Here is a 21610-nt window from a genome sequence, read left to right as displayed (position 1 = left end):
TGCAACTGGGTAGAGTATAGAAGTGGTGTGCCACCCTCTCGGCTATATATATTATATTTCTCTGTTTCATAGCTGTTCCTTCCTTCTCTCAAATATTATCCTGTCGTTTAAAAACTGACAGTTCTCCTTGGTGGGGGGGAGTGTTCTATAAGATCCTGTGATCCCCCAGCTCCCCATGCCCATAACACATGTCTCTTTCTTTGAAGATTCGTGGGATTCTGTGCAGAGAACCAAAGATGTTTCCCCTCAGCTAAATCAGGCGACCATCATTGACCTCCATCCAGCGTCCACATACAACATCAGGATGTACGCAAAGAATCGTATCGGTAAAAGTGAAGCTAGCAACGAGCTCACCATCACAACTGAGGAAGCGGGTAGGGGCCCTTTAATAGACACCTATTCATCCAAAGGTGTATTTTTTATGGTAAAATATTTATTCTTTATAAAGAATTATATAACATGTCATCTGCTTTGGTTGCATAAAGATGCTTCTTTACAGACCACTAAAATGCAAACTGTCCCCAATGCTTCCCACAAGGTTTCACTGGTGTTTTATTATTCCGCTAAAGATACAGTACAGGCAGCTTGTGTTGCCGTCAGCCCTGGAAATGACATTTGTAATTGAGGAATCTGATGACCTCTAGTGGTCACAATCTGCCATGATATTCAATAAAAGACGTAAAATCCAAGTATTTTTCCCATATGTTCCAGTATTTGTCTATCCCTTTCTTCGCCGTTTTTTAAAATAATGTAGCAGAACCTCTTCTCCAGGTCTTTAAATTAGCTAGCTTGATAGAAAGGGACTGAAAGGCACATGTTTTATTAGGAAAGATTGTAGAGCCATAGGAAGTGGTTAATAATTTTGTAGCTTAGAATGTTGCTTAAAACAAAGGCAAAGTGAAAGCACACCAAATGCTTTTAATCAAGTTCAAAAACTTTGTAAGTGCTTTTTGCCCCTAACCCAGAAATTGTAATCCCCGCCAATTAATTGCTTATTATCACCTCTTTTGGCAAGGTGTCCCCTTACAGCAGTGAACCCCTTAAAGGAGAAGTAAACCCTAAAAATGAACATGTCTAAAAATGCCATATTTTATATACTGCACTTATTGCACCAGCCTAAAGCTTCAGCTTCTCAGTAGCAGCAACAATCCAGGACTTCAAACTTGTCACAGGGGGTCACCATCTTGGAAAGTGTCTGTGACACTCACATGCTCAGTGGGCTCTGAGCAGCTGTTGAGAAGCTAAGCTTAGGGGTCGTCACTAATTATCCAGCAGAAAATGAGGTTTGTCTGTAACATAAGCTGATGCGACAGGGCTGATTATTAAATTCTGATGCTACTTGCACTGGTTTCTGTGCTGCCATGTAGTCAGGGTTGGACTGGGGGGCCCGGGGGCCCACCGGGACTGCTGTCCAGGGCCCCCCTACTGTGATGCGCTGCTACACACGCATGCACGAACGGCGTTGCTTGCCACGCATGCACAGACGGCGCATTGCGGCACCGAAAAAAATCATTTTTTCCCACAATCCGAATATCGGGAGAGGGAGGTCTGGCCCGGCGGGTTTTTTCCCGGTGTCCCGCCGGGCCAGTCCGACCCTGCATGTAGTAATTATCTGTATTAATTACTAATCAGCCTTATATTGTGACATTTCTATTCTATGTGTACTGTATATTGTGAGTGGGTCCCTAAGCTCAGTAAGTGACAGCAGCACAGAGCATGTGCAGTGAATCAGCAGAAAAGAAGATGGGGAGCTACTGGGGCATCTTTGGAGACACAGATCTTTACTGCTAAAGGACTGCGGTTGCCTTGGGCCGGTACAGAAGCACAAAACATAATGTACAACATTTCTAGCTACTTCTTTAGTTAAGCTTTAGTTCTCCTTTAATAAGCTGATAACGTCTCCGTTTCTCCAGTGTCAGTGTCATTGCCAGCATTGTTACTTTGATATCTGTTTCTTAATAAACAAAGAAAAAAAACGCTACCTTGCTCCAAAATATATGAGCAGCCTTTGGGTTTCTTGAGCTGTGGGACAAGCATTGCCTCTATAGGGAGACTAGTGTTTGCCTGACATACAGTAGAGCAGAGTGTGCCTATAACCAGTAAGTACCTCATTCAATGTAATATTTAGCTGTCCCGCCTGGCGAGCATATGGCGTGTGTTTGTTTACTCATATTCCATGTCTGTAAATAACTCGCTGTAAATGATCAATTTGCTTTCCTTGCTCTACAGCAGACGATTTCCATAAAAATGTTTGTCGTAACATCAAAGGAAAGCCGGTTGGTTTCACATAATTACACCATTAAACACGAAACTCTTGCTACTCGGGAATCCTGCCCCAGCCTGCCAGCTGTTTGTTCAGTTCACACACGGATGGAATTATTTCCTAGAACAACACAAACAGAAGACATTTCCCCATAATCCATTTATCCCAATACTCACTTCCCACAGCTCAAGAAACTTGTTGCCCTGATTATATTCTGAATATCGATGCTTATGAAATGCCAATATGCCAATGAAATGGGGCTAAAAGTTTATTCTGATGTCTTGACATTCGTCCAGGGGCATAACTATAGAGGAAGCAGACCCTGCGGCTGCAGGGGGGCCCAGAAGGTATAGGGGCCCCACGAGGCTCTAATTCATACACAAATTCAATAAAACTTGGTAAAACAGGTCAATCTCTAGACATTTTTGGGGCCTATAAAATTATTTGCTGTGGGGCCCAGTGATATTTAGTTACACCACTGTAATTCGTCCTTTAATATTTTTATATATTCAACTGGAGCAATAAAGATATTTAAGGGGAAATACTTGTAAAATACATTACAATAATATTTATTCCCGACACAATATTCATGTTTCTGAAAGTAGCACCCATGTCAGAGTCAGGGGGATTGGGGATGTTCTTCTCTGAATCCTTATCAGTTCATCTCCTTACATACATGTCTATGGTTATTCATTTTCTGGTTATTAACTCTGCATTTGCCATGACAATGTGCGTCTAAAATGGCACAGTACATATAGGACTACTGATTTTTTATATGTACAGCTTACCTTGCACTGAGCTGGGGGTCTGTATGCAGGGCGCCATTAGAAATCACGGGGCCCCGTACAACAACATTTTCGCGGACCCCCTGGGCCCCACTGGGCCCCACCCACCCTGGTTCTCAAGCCCCACCCCAGACCCCACCCACTCCGCATCACAGTTGAAAGACCACACAGACATCAGCGCTAAAAAATTAACCCCCCCCCCGCAAGTTATAAAAAGCTATTGATGGTCAGGTTTTCAAAAAAACTTTGGCGCCAGGTCCCCCCATAAAAGTTTTTTTTAAAAAGCATTGGTGCCAGGGCCCCCTTACAAGCAAAAAAAAATTGGGGCACCAAAAAAATATTTTTTTTAAAAAAAAACATTGGCGCCAGGGCCCCCCTTACATATAAAAAAAAAATTGGGGCCCCAAATAATATTTTTTAAAAAAACCTTGGTGACAGGGGCCTATAGAATATTAAAATAATACATCGGTGGCCAGGGGATTTAAAAAAAACCACAAATTGGTGTTCAGTAGAATTGAACTCAAGGCTTCAGGACTTCAACTTTGCCTCCTTTCGTGACTTCGGGTCTTTTCGCTGCTTCAGGACATCAATTTCGGCTGTTTTCGTGACTTCGGGTTTTTTCGCCGCTACGGGTGTTCGGCTTTTCGGCACTTCAACATTTTCGGCTGTATGGCTGGCCGCAAATCTTCGGCACTCGCAAGGGGGGCCTGACTCTTTCAAAACTGCAGCACTGCCGGGCCCCCCTTCATGCCGGGGCTACTTGTCTCCCTCTTTCTGGTTAGTGTAGTAGCTTATGTTACCAATTGCATTGCTATGAGTGATGAGCGAATTTATTCGGCAGCCATGGAATTCAAAATTTTGCCAAGTTTGAATTTTTTCGTGAAACTGTGGTGAGAATTGGCCGTGGAAAAATTTGCCATAACAAAACACCCATAAGAAAAACCGCTCATTGACTTTAATGCATTTGGAGAAAAAAGTCACCATAAGAAAAAACCCATTGACTTTAAAGGGGTGGTTCACCATTATGGTAACTTTTAGTAGCCAATTCTAAGCTACTTTTCAACTGGTTTTAATTATTTATGTTTTATAGTTTTGTCTTTTTCTTCGGACCCTTTCCAGCTTTCAAATGGCATCGCTTACCCCATCTAAAAAACAAATGCTCTGTAAGGCTACAAATGTATTGTTATTGTTACTTTTTATTACTCATCTTTCTATCCAGGCCTCTCCTATTCATATTCCAGTCTCTTATTCAAATCAATGGATGGTTGCTAGGGTTACTTGGACCCTAGCTACCAGATTAGTTAAAATGTAATTGAAAGAGCTGTTGTATAAAAAGCTAAATAACTCAAAAACCTCAAATAAAAAAAAATCAAAACCAATTACAAATTGTCTCAGAATATCATTCTCTACATCATACTAAAAGTTATCTCAAAGAGGAATAACCTCTTTAATGAAGTCTCCATAAGAAAAAATGCCCATTGACTTTAATGGATTGGAGCGAAAAAAAAATCCATTGACTTCAATGCGTTTCGCAAAGTTTCGCCATTTCGCAAATATTTTCGTTGTTTCGCAAATTTTTCAGTGAAGCAAAACGGGACAGATTCGCTCATCACTACTTGCTTCTCTCTCTTGGTACTTCTGCCATTACTCATTCTATATAAATGTTGAGTTATGGTACATATGTAATTACCCATTGCATTATAACAAATTCTTTATGCAATGCTCAACTCGCTCTCTGCCTGATCATTACATACAGTATCTGTGGTACATAACTGACATATTTATCATTAATTATACTTAACATGTGTCTGTAATGATAAGATAAAACAGGAAACAACGGGCTGGATTTGCTTGCTAATAGGGTGGCTTAAAAGTGGACACTCATTTAATAAGTCACTGTAAAATAAATTGATGGTTTCCTTTCTTTCTTTTTAGCTCCAGACGGACCCCCTCAAGAAGTTCAGCTTGATCCTATTTCATCACAAAGCATCAGGGTTACCTGGAAGGTACTGTATTGTAACACAGCTAATCTACAGTTCATCTACATATGGAGCACACATCATGGAGACACTGATCACATGCCCATTTGTCCCTTGAGATACTGTTGTCTACAATAGTTAGAGTGGCATCCGCAGGGCTGGATTTAGGGGTAGGCAGAAGAGGTACGTGTCAAGGCTGCAATGATAGGAAGGACTGGGCAGGTACTTCTTAAAGTATCAGTTAAAGTGGACCTGTCACCCCCCAAAAAAATATTCAAAATCGTATTTTATCACATTTGTCAAGCAAAATGAACTTTAATTACACTATATAAATTATTTGAATCTTGTTTCCTTCAGTCTGGGAACTCATAATTATAGCAAACAGGCAGGAGCCATTTTGTGGACACTGTTATTAAGACAAACCTTGTATCATCTCAGAATCTTGTTTGTGCACCAGAATGGGGGACCTGATGTCCATCCCCATGCCCTGGTTACACAATTAAATGGTGAACAGAACAAGAGAATGTAGGGAGAGCAGTGACATCTAGGAAGTGCTAAATGGAAAGTGAAAGTAATTGTCTGCCCCGCCTCTATGCCTAGGCATGGAGGAGGGGCAGACAATATTTGATTGACAGCTGAGATTTTTAAATGACCTTACAACAGCTATGAATGCTTTAATAAAAAATAGAAATTGGATTTCATCTTTCATTTAAAAAGGACTTTTATTATACAGCTTTTTATGTCTGGGAGACAGGTCCACTTTAAATTGTCTTCTGCCTACCCCAAAGGGGCAAAGGGGGGGGGGATAAGGCTTGGCCAGGCGTCGGCATCCTAATCACCCATGATGCTCAGGTACACAAGCCTGTAATACCTGTAACTGTAGCTTTAGCTATATACACAGTAGTAGGACATATAGGAATATTTTAAGGTACAATATATGAGGTAGTGCCCAATCCTTACACTGATATATTTTTTATTATCATGCACTTACTTAAAAGAGGCAATTGATAAGCAGAAAAAATGCCTATTGTAATGGTTTGAAAGGGGAACTCAAAAATCAAAATTTTATATAAATCAATTAAATATTCTGCATCATTTCTAAAAAGATCAGGTTTATGTTCACTATTCCTCTCTCTGCATCTGTTTCTCCTTATTCTGTCTTCATGCAGCAGATGCATGTCATTGACAGTTAGATCCAATATATCTTATAGGGGGGCTTCCTCCCTAGCAGATTTTCCCTGTAGGGCAGAGACACACGCTTAGATTCGAGGAGATTTAGTCGCCCGACGATAAATCGCCTCTTCTTCGGTGCGACTAATCTCCCCGAACTGCTTCCCACCGCTTCGTTTTCCGAAGTCGCCCGAAGTTTCCTCGTGAGGCAATTTCGGAAAAACGAAGCGCACCGATTGCCATTCCACTGGCAATTCAGGAAGATTAGTCGTCCCGAAGAAGAGGAGATTTGTCGCTGGGCGACTAATCTCCCCAAATCTGAGCTTTTGTCTCTGCCCTTAAGGTGATTTTCCATCACCTAATGTCTAATCATTCCAGGACTCATTTGTGGTTTTCCTTTACTTTCTTTCCATACAGGCCCCCAAAAAGCACCTCCAGAATGGTATAATCCGAGGCTACAAGATTGGCTTCCGGGAATACAGCACAGGTGGAAATTATCAGTTCAACATCATCGATGTGGACACCACTGGGGATAGTGAGGTTTATACTCTTGATAACCTTAAAAAATTCACCCAGTATGGCGTCGTGGTGCAGGCTTGCAACCGGGCTGGGACAGGGCCTTCGTCTCAGGAAATCATCACCACTACTTTAGAGGATGGTAAGTTTTCTCTTCTTATGAGGCTACTGCTTTGCCTGCTGCCTGTGGACATGGCCATGGAAGAGGTATCAGTTGAAATCTCTTCCTAACACAGCTGCTGTATAATAGAACATGTGCTGTATGTGACCCTCTTACTCAGCTGAACTCTTGCTGAAGTTTAGAAGGAAAGGGTGACGTGGCTGATTTCTAACACGCTGTATGATGCCTGTAATGATATTAGAATAAACTGAGTGCCAGTGGTTCTTAACTGTGAACTGTGGTCCCTGGTTCAGAAATAAAGGTATTTATTTTGTACAAATGGGATGAGGCACTGAAATCCAGAAATGCAAATGAGACAGGCAGATTCAGGGTCAGACTGGGACGACGGGACACCGGGAAAAAAACTGGTCACTCCAGCCTTTATACATTACATTTTTGGCTAACTAACTATATTAGAAACATTTTTCCAATATAGTTAGTTTTTATTCTTACCCTGAACTGTTCCTTTCAGCCGATCTGTGGCACAATAAAACTATGTAACTACTCCAGTGTGCTGTTGGGTTAAAGTTGCAACACTTGGCCACACTTTCAGCAGTGGCTCTCAGTCTGTTAGCTCCATAAATATCACTATTAGTATCTGGGTGCTCTTTCTTTCCATTACACACATCTGTCTCATGCCAGTGACTGCTGCATCTGTAAATTAGCCTTGTAACCCATAGCAACAAATCCAACTTTAGCATGAACTGTTCAAATTCTCTAGACCTTAAAAAGCTAATTGCTGGTTGCAGTAGGTTACATAGACAAAGCAATCATCAGTCCTAACTGGGCATAACCCAGAAAATGTGCTTTGTTGGGTTTATAAAAAGTGCACATCATTCACTATAATGTAGCACCAATGCATCGCCCACAAGTGGTGAGAGTGTTGGAGCTGCAGAGCATTCTCTCATAGTTGGTATTATACAGTGTACTGTACCTCAGAGAAATGTGTAACTGTTCCCATCTGAAGGAATGTAACACTAATAAAATATGTTCTCCTTTCAGTGCCCAGTCGCTCCCCTGAAAATGTCCAGGCATCTTCCATTTCCCCTGAGACGATAACCATATCTTGGTCTACTCCTTCCAAAGAAGCCCTAAATGGCATTCTGCAGGGATTCAGGGTGATTTACTGGGCAAACCTAATGGACGGAGGTATGTGGAAATCTGAGCAGAGCTAAATATACTGTGATATGGTATAGATTCCATTTGGTACTGCCCCGAAGGCACAAACCTATGTAGACTAATAGGAACTCTTTGCTCCATTCCAAGCCATTGAGTTATAAAAGTAGATTCAATTCAGCCACGGTACTAATGAGAATCCTGCTTATGTTAGTAATAAATTGGTAGCTTGGCATATTTATGGGTCAGGGCACACAGGCAGATTCGGGGAGATTAGTCGCCTGTATGGTTGCCACCTTTTCTGAAAAATGCTACCGGCCGGAGGGGGGACGGGTGGCAAAAGTGGGCGCTCCATGATGTAAAAGGGTGCAGAGCAACACACATGATCGCCAGAAGGCTGAAAAAAAGGTAATTGGGGGGCGGGCCAAAGGCTTTTTTTAAGGGTATTACAAATTAACGGCAACTTCATTGGCAGGTGTTTTAGGGGGGCAACCCTAGTCGGAGTGATTCGTTTTCCAAAGTCGCCCTAAGTTTCCTCGTGAGGCAACTTCGGGCGACTTCGGAAAACGAAGTGCTCAGAGTGCCTTCCCTCCAGCGATTTTCCTTATAGCCAGCCGAAGGCAGGGGAAGGCAGTTCGGGGAGATTAGTCACCCCGAAGAAGAGGAGATTTGTCGCAGGGCAACTCATCTCCCCGAATCAGCCTGTGTGCCCTGACCCTTACTCCTCTACATTTTATCAAATGCCTGTATTTGCTCCAAGGACAAATCATGGGTATTCATACTGGTTTCAGCCTAAAATTAATATGTAGCAGAGTTAGGCCTGGATTTTGTGGAGAAGGAACTATAGGCCTGGGCCTAGAATGGCAAATTATTATGCAGGAAAAATATTTTGTAGATATAAGGATTGGGATATTAGAAGTATGGTGCCCCACCGGGACGATGGATTTGACAGAAAATCACAATGGCCTTGAAGTGCCAAAAAGTGTAGAATCCTTGCTTCTTATCATATTATCTTCTTTTCATAAGTGCTGGTTAAACTACATGCAAATATTCCATAGATTATTTTGTTGTTTCCTAGAGCTTGGTGAAATAAAGAATGTAACCACAACACAACCCTTACTGGAGCTGGATAATCTAGAGAAATATACCAACTACAGCATTCAAGTGCTGGCATTCACCCGGGCAGGGGACGGAGTGCGCAGCGAGCAGATATTCACCCGCACCAAAGAAGATGGTAAGTGCCCCTTCCTGTATGTACATAGACATGCCTTAAAGGGGAACTGAAATAATATATATATATATATATTTTTTTTTTAATAATTCTGTGTCACTGCCCTGTTACATGATGTAGTAGGGCTCATTTAGCACTGGTACAGGAGCAAATGCAGGATTGCTATAATGGATGCAAAATGATTCCAATTAGATCCCCTGCAGAGCATTTATGCCTGTACCAATGACAAGTGTAAAGCTCAACTCAAAGGTATATGTAGGGTAGAGGTTTTTTTTATTAAGGGTTTGTTTCTCCTTTAAGGTGTAATGAGCAAATTTGAATGAGGCAAGATGCAAAGGGAAAAAACCTGGCCCATAGTGGGGCACCTAAGTTGCCAGGTAATATTTGGTCTTGTATTCATTTCATCCCATGATCTAGTTCCAGGCCCCACTGCTGGTGTCAAAGCAGCTGCCGCCTCTGCTTCTACAGTCTATGTGTCCTGGCTTCCTCCTCTCAAACCAAATGGCATCATTCGGAAGTACATGGTGTTCTGCTCACACCCCTACCCAATGGTAAGTGCCAAGTTATTATACTTCACACATTCTTATACAATACAATATGTAACAATGGGGAACTTTGCTAATGAAACAAAAATCCAGAATCCTCTGTTGACAATTGCAACTGATTCTGATACTATTTTTTTCTCCTAACCGGTTCTCCTGAGCTCAGCTTAACCATTACAGTGCTCAGCTCCAGCAGAACTTTTTATCTAAATATGTTGTACCTGTGTAACCTGCATTCTGCATTGCATGGACTTTACAGCAGACATGTCTCAATGTTACTGATGATGTGTCAGAAGGAAAATGGCCATCTGATGAAAGTGCTATTTGTTTTAGGAACATGTGATGGCGCCGGCAAATGGAGGGGTATATGCGGTACAAATGATGTGGTTTGGGTGGGGAATATATGGCCAACTTATATACATGGTAGGAAAATGTAGGCTTTACATGTCCTTTAAGCATTAGTGATGGGCGAAATTCATGACGCCGGCGTTAAAGTCAATGGGCGTCCAAATAGTGTTGAGACACAACGGTTTTGATGTAGGCGACTTTTCCAACGCACGTCCAATTTTTTTTTGATGCCGGCAAATTTTCTCCGGAGTTTCATGAATTTATTCGCCAGCTGCGAAACTCAGAAATTTGCTCCTGTCTAATTTATTCGCCCATCGATATTTGCATGCGTAACAGTAATAAAGTCTTGGCGACTGGGTATCCAGACTGGTGGGTTTTCTGCCAAATGGGTCAATGTTTTTGATACTTTGCAGGTCTCCACAGTATCCACCAGTTGGTGAATATGGATTCATTCTGCACCCTTAATACTAAAATTGCTTTGGACCCAGTAGCAGCAGGTGCAAATTCACTCAGTGCTGTGAACTGCTGGGTTATGCTGGAATTGCAGGTTTTGTCCTCATTTGTACTTTACACACTGAGACTAAATTCAGAAATGTCTTACAGTAATGCCAATTGGCTTATTAGTGAAGTGCCATTATCTGCAGGAGGAACACTGTCAGCCAATCTGAATGTCCACTTGCCCCTTACACCCGCATGTGCCAAACCTCCCAATCAAATGTGACAGAAGGGCAGTGTATTTGGGAATTACAAGGTATAGAACAAACTGTTCCACCCAAGGCCACACATTCCTCATCCTGCTGACCAAATGAATTAAAAAAAAAAAGCTCATGTTCTAAAAGATGCAGAAAAACATTTTTTTTTTTATTCTTAAGCAAAATGCAAAAAGATGGTAAAAGGCTTTTTTTCAGTTTATTACAAATGGTCCCCCCGTGGGTACTTTGTTTTACTAATACAGGATCCCATTTCATAGTTAAAATACTGGTTTAAAATATCTGCAGTTTTCTTCTCAACTTCCACGGGAATTCAATGGAATCCGATTCAATGTTATACTTGTTATGCACTCAGCAGAACGTTATTTATGATTGACTTTGCTCCTTGTATAATAAACGTCAATAGCTGACAAAGTGCAGTTAGAGAAAACATAATAAATATAGTCCATAATCGGTGTGTCCAGTAAGCAGTACATGACAGATGTTCACTACCAGGATAAAATTTTCAGTAGACAATTGAGCGTGTGTTTCCAAGGACATCTTCCCTAGCAAAAGGCTCTGTATTAACCAAACAGCAAGTAGCTTGGATCAATAAAATCAAACAGGACCAGAGCTAAGGGTTGGAAGGTTAGGCAGTTGCTTAGGGCTCAACTTGAATGGGACACAATTTGGGAGTGGGGGGACTAGAAAAGGAGGGGGCTGTGACAAACGGGCAGTGCGGATAGGGTGGTATTTTGGCTCTGGGGGCAGTTGATTCAAATGAATGGGTGATGGGGGTAGAGAGGAAGGTCAAGGGCAAAGGTTTGCTGTGGGAGTCCTTAGGCACCTGTATGTCTCAGCCAAGCTCTAGAAGCAAATATATATTTGGTAGGTTGTATAATTGTCTAAAAGGCAGACGCATGTGCAGTTGTTTGTGCTTCAGTTCATACTGGATCTCCAGTGTTGCAGCATATAAATGTCAGGGCCCGAAGGCTCCGCTAGGAGTTGCAGACCAAGGAGGCAGCAGCAGGTTCCAAACACAGTTCACGGTATCAAGGGGTTAAGAAGAAGAGTAGTCAAATCCAGACAAAGGTCAGTTCAGGCAGCAAGGTTTTTATTCAATATAACAGGCCGAAGTCAAGATCAGGAATCAAGGTCAGAAGAAGTATAACACATCCAGGAACTCAATAAGTTGAACCTAAAATTGGGCCAAAACGAGGGAGAGGAAATCATGCGTCTCTCACTGACATTGTGTGCTGACGATGCACGTTCTGACACCAGCGCCATGATGCTGAGCATGTTTGACGCATTGGCGTCAGAACGTGCCACGTGGGTATCCTGGGCACCAGCCTCTTGCCCATGTCGCCAGAGCGGACCAGAGCACAGACTCACTTCCCTTACAATAGATCAGTGGGTGCATTTTTCAACCAGCCTTGTAACCAGCGGATCACATTTATTCTATCTGTGCTCACATAGAAATCAATCTGCAGGAGTCCTCAGTAGATTAAAACAAAACCTGCCCATTTAGGGTACCACTGACTAATGACTTATTGCAGCTTAAGATTTCAAATGGTAGAAAGAAACACAGCAATGAATTGATATATTTATATTGCATTTAAAGGGGTTGTTCACCTTCAAACGCTTTTTTCAGTTCTGTTGGTTTCAGATTATTCCCCAGAAATAAAGACTTTTTCCAATTTCTTTTTTTTATTTGTCTATTTTCTAAGACTTAAGTATAAAGTAAAATTTTTCGCTTTCTAAAGCAGCTCGGGGGGGGGGGGTCACCAACTCTTCTATATGGATACATTTAGTTGATACATTTAGTTGATACATTTAGTTGATACATTTCTTGTGTTTGCCCCTGTTGTGCAGAATCCCTGAGTTTCATTAAAGGCAGCTGTTAGAATTGATACAATAATTGCTAATATTCCCCAGATGCTGCTGAGAAATGTATCAGCTAATTGTATCAATGAAATGTAGCAAATAGTGAAAAGTGAAAAAAAATTGTTGCACGTCAAAATTATTCGGACACCCATTGACTTTAATGCATTTGGACAAAATAAAAAAATTGTCACGGACACCGAAATTGACGAGCGTCAAAATAATTTTGATGCCCATTGACTTCCATATGCTTCTCAAATTTTTTGACGTTTTGCGAATCTTGCAGGAAAATTGCAAATTTTTCAGCGAAGCAAAACGGGACAAACTCGCCCATCACTAGTAGCAAATTGTAAAAGCTGAGATACTCCGGACTCACTGAACTGCCAGACTAAAACACCAGAGACACCAATATTCAACCTTAAACTTCAATTTTGGGAAAACGTTAAAAAATAAAAGATGGAAAGCAATTGAAAAAAGTCTTTGTTTATGGGGAACAATCTGAAAAAAGTATTTGGAAGGAGAAAAACCCCTTTTAAGAGAAGTTATTTTTAAATGCAGAATGCATCTAAGCCAGTGCTGTCCAACTTCTATGGTACCGAGGGCCGGGATTTTTCCAATCTACATGGTGGTGGGCCGATTACGGAAGCCAGTTTTAGCCACTCCCTGTTTTTAGACCACACCCACTTTAAACCACACCCATGTTACCACAAGACCATGTCCACATTAATAGCACACCAAAAAACCAAATGGTTGGTGCTCACTGCAGGGATCAGGGCCGGAACTAGGGGTAGACAGAGTAGGCGGCTGTCTAGAGCACCATCATTGAGGGGCGCACTTTTTTCAAGTGTTTATTTAATAATTTGTTTCAGTAATCATGGTCACCCAGTTGGGTGGAATCATTCTCCTCCCCTTCTCCCTCTTGTCGGCAAGTAATAGCTCCTTCTGTGCAGTGCACCGCGACATGCATACACGCGTCAATGACGTCACTGATGTGTTGGGTGACAGAGAGAGGCAGAGAGCTGGGGGGCTGCTTGGTGTGGCTCACGCTTGCTTGCACAGTTGCACTGAAGTGAAGACATTCTTTCTATTACTGTAAAGTGTGAAGCTTCCTGCTGGCACAGCCAGGTACAGATTTGGGGGCCATATGTTTGCTGTTGCTGCTGGGCTGGGCTCAGGTACATAAATACTTGGGGGGCAATATAATGTGATCAGATTTATTTTTGGCTGCTGCTGGCACAGGTAAAGATTGGGGGCAATATGATGTCTGCTGGAGGGCTGTATGATGGATGGCTGCTGAGCTTGCTTGCACAGGTATAGGGGGCAGTAATATAAATGAAAAAGTATTGTACACTTTCTTGCTCTCTTTATTTAAAATATTTACCATCATGGTAAGGAGGGAAATGGTAATGCAGGACAGGGGGGCACTGATTGAAGCTCTTGCCTAGGATGCCAAACTACCTTGTGTCTGTCCTGGCAAGGATGTCACTCATATGGGAAAAAAGCTAAGTCATATAAGACCCATAAATCCATATGCCTCCCCCTCCCCTGTGTATAATACAGTACCATATAGCATATGATTAAACACCTTAGAGGCCACTAACAATAATTTTCAAATACTAACAACCCCCCAGAACAAATACCAAAGTATGACACACACAGGGAGCATAGGGAAGGCAGAACAGAGCAGGAGACAGGAATCAGGACCAGTCTAATATGTACTACATACAGTGACACAGTGCTGGGGCCCCATTAGCATTTTGTATAAACTGTGAACAGGAGAACAATGTGGCAGTTTCAGTCTGGGTCTCAGGTGTGAACAGTACAGGGTTTTAGGGGAGTGAACAATAGAGGTGTTACAAGTGTGAACAATACAGGAGGATCACAGGTGTGAACAATGCAGGGGATTAGTCTGAATTTGTGGTTTAGACAATGCAGGGGCCAATTAATCTCTGTAGTGATACCTTTTCAAATTTACATATGGTAAACAGACACAGCAGGCAGACTTTGATGTGGAGGGCCATGTGAGGGGGGGTCGCCAGTTGGACAGCCCTGATCTAAGCCATTAAACCAGTGGGTATCACCAAATGCCAGTAGGGTTTCCTTGGCTGCTAGCTAGTGTGAGTAATTATGTTAAATGTAAACAAGCAATATAATATAAATTATATCATACCCCACAAGGGGGTGCTGTTTATTCTTGTATCCCCCTATCTCTCAGTAAAAAGAACTGAAATCCATAACCAGACTTACAAATGAAACTATTCCTAAATTTGAGAATTGCAGCAGGGATTCATAGGATGAGGTCGGCCCCTGTTTGGTCTCAAAATACAGCCCATCCCAATAAATATATGGTTGGAGATCTAGCTATCAACCAAGGCAAGCTGAAAATGTAGCTGCATAATAATGCTGTGTAGTTTGTATAGATAACAGCACTATATGTTTAGAAAGCTTCTCATTCATATTGCAGACACTTCATGTGATGTAGTTAAGGATTTCTGACAGCAGAGGGCAGTGTCGTTCTTCTCTTATGTTTCATGTATGTGAACATTAGCCACCCACGCGAACAGAATTCTGTGCGATACAAGCCCCTTATATGAGAGCTGAAACTGCTCTTTGCTGTGTGCATATTATGCTCTTACTTAGGTTTAGCTATTACTGTAATCGCTTCCATAACTGCTCAGAAATCATTGACTTTGTACAACTCTGTATGGCTCAGGTTCAATGAAAGGAATACCTGCCGTGTCCTCTTAAAGGAGAACTAAAGCTTAACTAAAGATGTAGCTAGAAATGTTGTACATAATGTTTTGGGCTTCTGTACCAGCCCAAGGCAAACACAGTCCTTTAGCAGTAAAGATCTGTGTCTCCAAAGATGCCCCAGTAGCTCCCCATCTTCTTTTCTGCTGATTCACTGCACATGCTCTGTGCTGCTGTCACTTACTGAGCTTAGGGACCCACTCACAATATATAGTACACATAGAATAGAAATGTCACAATATAAGGCTGATTAGTAATTAATACAGATAATTACTACATGGCAGCACAGAAACCAGTGCAATTAGCACCAGAATTTAATAATCAGATGCTACACTGTTACAGTACCATGATTTACTAGCTCTTGGCTGCTGGAGGATTTATGTTTTTTTTTTAATAAAAAATATATAATCGGAGCCAATTTAAAATGCAACATAGGAGCCGTTACTTTCCTTTTTCTAACACTATAGTGTGAGCACTAAGCAGAATGCACAGCCTCACTGCAATGCCTGTTGCAATTAAAACCCCAGTGCCTCGTTGAGATGAACACAAATCTCAGTGGGATCCATTGTTTGTGTGCTCGTTTTCCTTTTGTATCCTTTTATTCCCACTAAAGGCAACAGAACAGCCATCCTGTAAGGATTGACTGGAGAGGAGCCAATGCGCTGTATAACTTGAGTTTTTAGTAAGGGAAAAAATGTGCGCACACTACTGCAGAGGGATATAACGGCAGCAAAACAAGTCCGAGTTCAGGCCAAAGGTCAAGGGCAGACAAACAGATCAGGGAGAGGACAAAGGTCGGGACAGGCAGAGTACATGCAGAGTCAAAAAACAAGCCGAGGTCAAAACCGGGAGATCAATATGAGAAGAACAAGGACCAGACAGGAACAGGACAGAAACGGGGCAGGAGCAAGACAATATTACCAGATAAGATTCAGGAACAGGAGCAGAAACTGGAGCGGGATCAGCAACAGGAACTGAAATAGGATCAAGGTCAAGAATTCCACAAGGCTTGGAGATAAGGCCAATAATGCAGAACTAAGGAGTCTGGGATGCTGCACACAGCTGTGGCTCAGGCATGAGGAGTAGTACCTGGAATGCAACAGGTCCCTGGTTTGAAACCTAAAACATCCTATAGTAGTGTCAGTGCTGAAATGGTGTCCAGAGCCGGTCAGACCAATCCAGAACGTGCCTTGAATACAAACATCTTTGATTAAAATAAGGCCATGAATTCAGCAATCCAGCAATGCAGGATTTATAATCTTTGGTGGATCGGGAGGGCACAATGTATTACAGGTCAGGCCAGCCAGAACCTGGGAAGAATGGAGTCATTCAGGACTGTCAAAAACTCGTGGCTGTGGTGGAACATTTTGTTCATAAGGCCTTTGATGTAACATCCCTCGAGTCATTAGATCAAACAACTACTCAGAGGTCTCCAAGAACTTTGTACCTGTTCTGATTGGATCTCTACTCCCCATTGCTGCTCCGCTGTGCTGTAACACTGACTAACTGAATTTCTATCATCTCATGCCAAGAAGAAAAATGGATGTTCAGATAAAATGCTCTCATTGTATGTTTCATGCTGCTCTGAACCATCTCTCTGCTCTGCTCTTCTTAAATGTCATTAGTTCCCACTGAAGCATTCACTGTGTCTACACTTTAAAACTGTACTGTAGGGCTCACCCTTTGGCACCAGACAAAGCAAAAAGCCTGAACACTGGTGTGAGAAATCTGGAAATCAATATAGTCTGTATATTTGGCTCGCTCCCATCGTGTAAAATTGTATCAGCACCTTTAATCAAAGAAAGGTACATTGCACTTACAATTAAGCAGAAAATGATTGTTCATCAATAAACAATCTGTTTCTCATCCCGTTTTGTCATGTCCTGACTTTCTCAAGGGTGATGGGTGTGCGCACCATCTAACTGACTAATTGACTGATGAACAATTATTTTCTGCTTCATTTTACACAATGGCTGTGTACCCCTTGTGTATTATATACTTATAATACGAAAAATCCATGATTATCTTGTAAATTATATACTTATAACAGTGACTAGTGATGTCATCAGTTATAAACAGTAAGTAGTGATGTAATTTTTGTCACATGACTCACTTAAACTTGAGTATTATACTAAATAAAGTACCCCTTGTTGGAAAATATGAGGATATTAGAAGTAACCTCGGAATTCCTTGACTTGTAGAAAAGCACACAGCCTTTAGCCTCCTGCTTTATATGGTCATGGAAGTCCTCGGGGACATAATATCCTTATATTTTACAATGGTGGGTACTTTATTCACTATGGGGTAAATTTATCAGAGAGTGAAGTTCCGCTACTAGAGTGAAATTCCACAGTTCTCCATTCATTTCTATGGGATTTTGAAAGGCGTATTTATCAATGGGTGAAGTGAAATTTCACCCTTTGATAAATACACCTTTAAAAACCCCATAGAAATGAATGGGAAGTGGCGGAATTTCACTCTAGTGGCGGAACTTCACTATTAACTTCACTCTTTGATAAATATACCCCTATATAATACACAAGAGCCATGAATCTAATGTAAATTATATCCTTATAATACACAAAAGCCATGAACATCCTGTAAATTATATCCTTATAAACGGTGAGTTCTGATGTCATCAGTTATAAACGGTGAGTTCTGATGTCATTTCTGTCACATGACTCACTGAAACTTGTCTATTATAATAAATAAAGTACCCCCAGTTGCAAAATATGAGGATATTAGAAGTTACCTCGGAGTAACTCCTTAGTAACTTATAATATCCTTATAATTTACAAGAGGGGGTAATTTATTCACTATATAATACACAAAAGTCATGAATAATGAATAATATCCTTATAAACAGCTACTAGTGATGTCATCAGTTATAAACAATGAGTAGTGATGTCATTTTTGTCACATGACTCACTAAAGTGTAGTGTGTATTTTAATAAATTAAGTTCCCCTTGTTGGAAAATATGAGGATATTAGACGTCACCTCGGAGCTCCATGACCTTTGGCCTTATGCTTTTATATGGTCATGGAACTCCTCTGTGACTTATAATATCTTTATATTTTATACCCTGCCTCTTAAAGAATTGAAGGTCTATTTGCCATATTCATGAGGGGCAGGAGGGGAGTGACACATAGATATCCCACCTCTGGGAAAAAATGCTGCATTGCAGGAAAAAAACATGTTAATTGTGCTCGTAATTGCACTTGCAAATGTATAAGTACCAAGGTCTGTACATTCCTACAAACATCAGCTGGTGGGAGGTGGTGGAGATTCACAGGTCATATGCTCATGGTTTTGAGCACTTACAAAGCCTTGTAGCTAATGATGTTATAGAGGAACTCCATTTACTAAATGGCGACATTCGCTGGAGCAGATCCAATTAGAGATTGACAGCACGGGAATGGCTTTTGTAGTACACACATTGATTTTACAGCGTGTATTGATTCTCACCAAGAGGCTTCATTCTTGTTGATCTATAGTATAATGTTATGGAAATATACACAGGTATGGGATCCATTATACGGAAACCAATTATCCACAAAGCTCTGAGTTACAGAAAGGCCGTCTGCCATAGACTCAATTTTATCCAAATAAATGTAATAATAAAACAGTAGCTTGTACTTGATCCCAACTAAGATATAATTATTCCTTATTGGAAGCAAAACCAGCCTATTGTTTTTTTTTTAATGTTTAAATTATTTTCTAGTTAAGAAGATCCAAATTACGGAACACTCCATTATCTGGAAACCGCCAGGTCCCAAGCATTCTGGACAACAGGTCCCATACCTGTATATAAATTTGCAAGATCAAGGGGCAAATAACAGGTCCCAGACCTTCAGATGTCTCGGTTATGACCCTTCCTTCATTATAAACTTATGAGATGTGTGTTTATGTGTATGTGTGAAAAGGCAAATGAATATAATAGCAATTAGACAGATAAAAGAACGTTCAAAGTGCATTTTTTTTACCTAAATTGCTGTATTTTTTATCCCCAATGCAGCGTTTTTACCAAAGCTGCAATGTAATTGTGGCATTTGGAGAGTTGCACTCAATACACAGCCCACTGTGGAACCCCTGGAATCAGCGACATGTTCAGTGCGGTGGTCACTCACTTGCACAGTTGTTCCATCCATAGGTTTATAGGTATAGCGATACACAGACATTATTTGCCTTTGCTTGTGATGGAACCTGGCAGGGCAGATTCTAGTGTTAAAGCCGTCTCAGTGTTTTCTGCTGTAATTACCGGAAATCCGTCTCTTAAAGGAATCGTTCAGTATAAAAATAAAAACTGGGTAAATAGATAGGCTGTGCAAAATAAAAAATGTTTCTAATATAGTTAGTTAGGCAAATATGTATAAAAGCTGGAGTGACTGGATGTGTAACATAATAGCCAGAACACTACTTCCTGCTTTGCAGCTCTCTTGGTTTCCACTGATTGGTTACCAGGCAGTAACCAATAAGAAACTTGAGCGGGAGGGGCACATACTGTAACTATTGCTTTTGAATCTGAGCTGAATGCTGAAAATCAATTGCAAACTCACTAAACAATTATGTACCATGTGGTCCCCCCTCAAGTCACTGACTAACTCCGAGTTAGAGAGCTGCAAAGCAGGAAGTAGTGTTCTGGCTATTATGTTAAAAATCCAGCCTTTATACATTACATTTTTGGCTAACTAACTATATTAGAAACATTTTTTTAATGTGCTTTATCCAGTTTTTATTTTAACACTGAACCGTTCCTTTAAAGTTACTAGAAGCAGCCTTTTGCCTCCCCTGATAACTTGTAGGGAAATTCCGCCCGAGGCGAGGGGCTCACCTTCCTTGTGGCAGAAATGCTCCTGCAACCTGTAGTGTGTTGGGAGGAAAAGGTGGGTTCCACATTCCTCTGCTTTCTGTTTAAAAGAAATAAAAGACAAACCTTTCTTATAAAAACCTATAAAAGACAAACCTTTCTTATAAAAACCTATATTATATTTTTTATTAAATAAACGGTGCAGGGGAAGAATAGTGTCAGAGGATTCTATGTGCTTCTGCACCAGGGGTGTAACTATAGAGGAAGCAGACCCAGGAGTCCCAGGAGATATAGGGGCCCCATGTGGCCCTAATTCACATACATTTTGAATAAATACTGGTAAAACCAGTCAACCTCTAGACATTTTTGGGGCCTGAAAAATCATCGGCTGTGAGGTCCAGTAACATCTAGTTATACCACTGCTCTGCACCATTTTACCACTGCATTGCAACACAACCATTTAAACCCCCCAGCCTACAAACATGAATATTGCAGGATTCACCTTGAATCTGCTGTCTTGGCACAAAAAGAGTCCAATAAACCTCGGTAAATGTTTGTCCAGAAAATTGATGTCAATTTCCACTTAAAGAACTATAGATTTGGTATGTGTGTGCTACACCAGCCAAATATAAATATTTGCTTTAAGTTGTGATGGGTATAGATGTTTATACAGGAAAATGCTCTCATGGTAGATGTTGTTGCACATTTTCCTTTTATTTGTCTATCTAAATCTATTCTCATAGATATTTCTTCATTTTGTGTGGCACACCACTGCGATCGAATTAGCCATACACAAAGAGCCTTATTTATCAAAGTCTGAATTTATATTTTTTATTAAAAAAATTTCCGACCAAACTAGAATCCATGATTGGACTTTATTATTAAAAATAATCATGATTTAATCAGATTAGGGACAAACACAAAAAAAGAGTGAAAATCCAAATAGTACGAGTTTTTTTCCTGAATTGCTAGATTTTTTCTGGCTTTTTCACAAAAAGCCTGAACTTTTTGGATTTTTGCACCGTATAGTCCCCAAGATTTTGGGGCTAATTCCAGCGCAGATCAAAGAAAATTCCAATTAGGATAAGGACCTCTTTCATTGACTTCTATACAACCTCGGCAGGACTGAGATGCTGGATTTTCGGATTCAGCCTTTTCCCATCCTCGTGGGTATAATAAATCTCGAAAAATTCTATTCTTTTTCCCACTAAAAATTCAGATTTTATAGTAAAAAAAACCCCTAGAATTTTTCAAGTTTTGGGCATTTGGACTTAAATAAAAAAAAACCATAAGGGACACATACATGTGAGCTCTGTTACTGTTTTCTAGTGAACGCAGCATACAAATGATGATGCTGTAGCAATGAAACAT

At 40.9% G+C, this 21610-nt stretch overlaps 1 protein-coding gene across 1 annotated transcript in view; it reads left to right on the top strand.

The window, feature by feature from the left end:
- LOC108708870 (Down syndrome cell adhesion molecule homolog) overlaps positions 1 to 21610 on the top strand; it is a 199659-nt gene that overhangs the window by 110149 nt on the left and 67900 nt on the right. Inside the window, exons 14-19 of the mRNA XM_041583437.1 lie at positions 207 to 374; positions 4984 to 5054; positions 6615 to 6855; positions 7876 to 8022; positions 9068 to 9223; positions 9638 to 9771. Of these exons, the coding sequence (XP_041439371.1) occupies positions 207 to 374; positions 4984 to 5054; positions 6615 to 6855; positions 7876 to 8022; positions 9068 to 9223; positions 9638 to 9771 (917 nt within the window). The remainder of the gene's footprint in view (positions 1 to 206; positions 375 to 4983; positions 5055 to 6614; positions 6856 to 7875; positions 8023 to 9067; positions 9224 to 9637; positions 9772 to 21610) is intronic.

This window comes from Xenopus laevis, chromosome 2S (genome assembly GCF_017654675.1).
Source record: "Xenopus laevis strain J_2021 chromosome 2S, Xenopus_laevis_v10.1, whole genome shotgun sequence".
Lineage (NCBI taxonomy): Eukaryota > Metazoa > Chordata > Amphibia > Anura > Pipidae > Xenopus > Xenopus laevis.
Note: the sequence above shows the minus strand (reverse complement) of the source record. Positions and strands in the feature narration are given on the sequence as shown.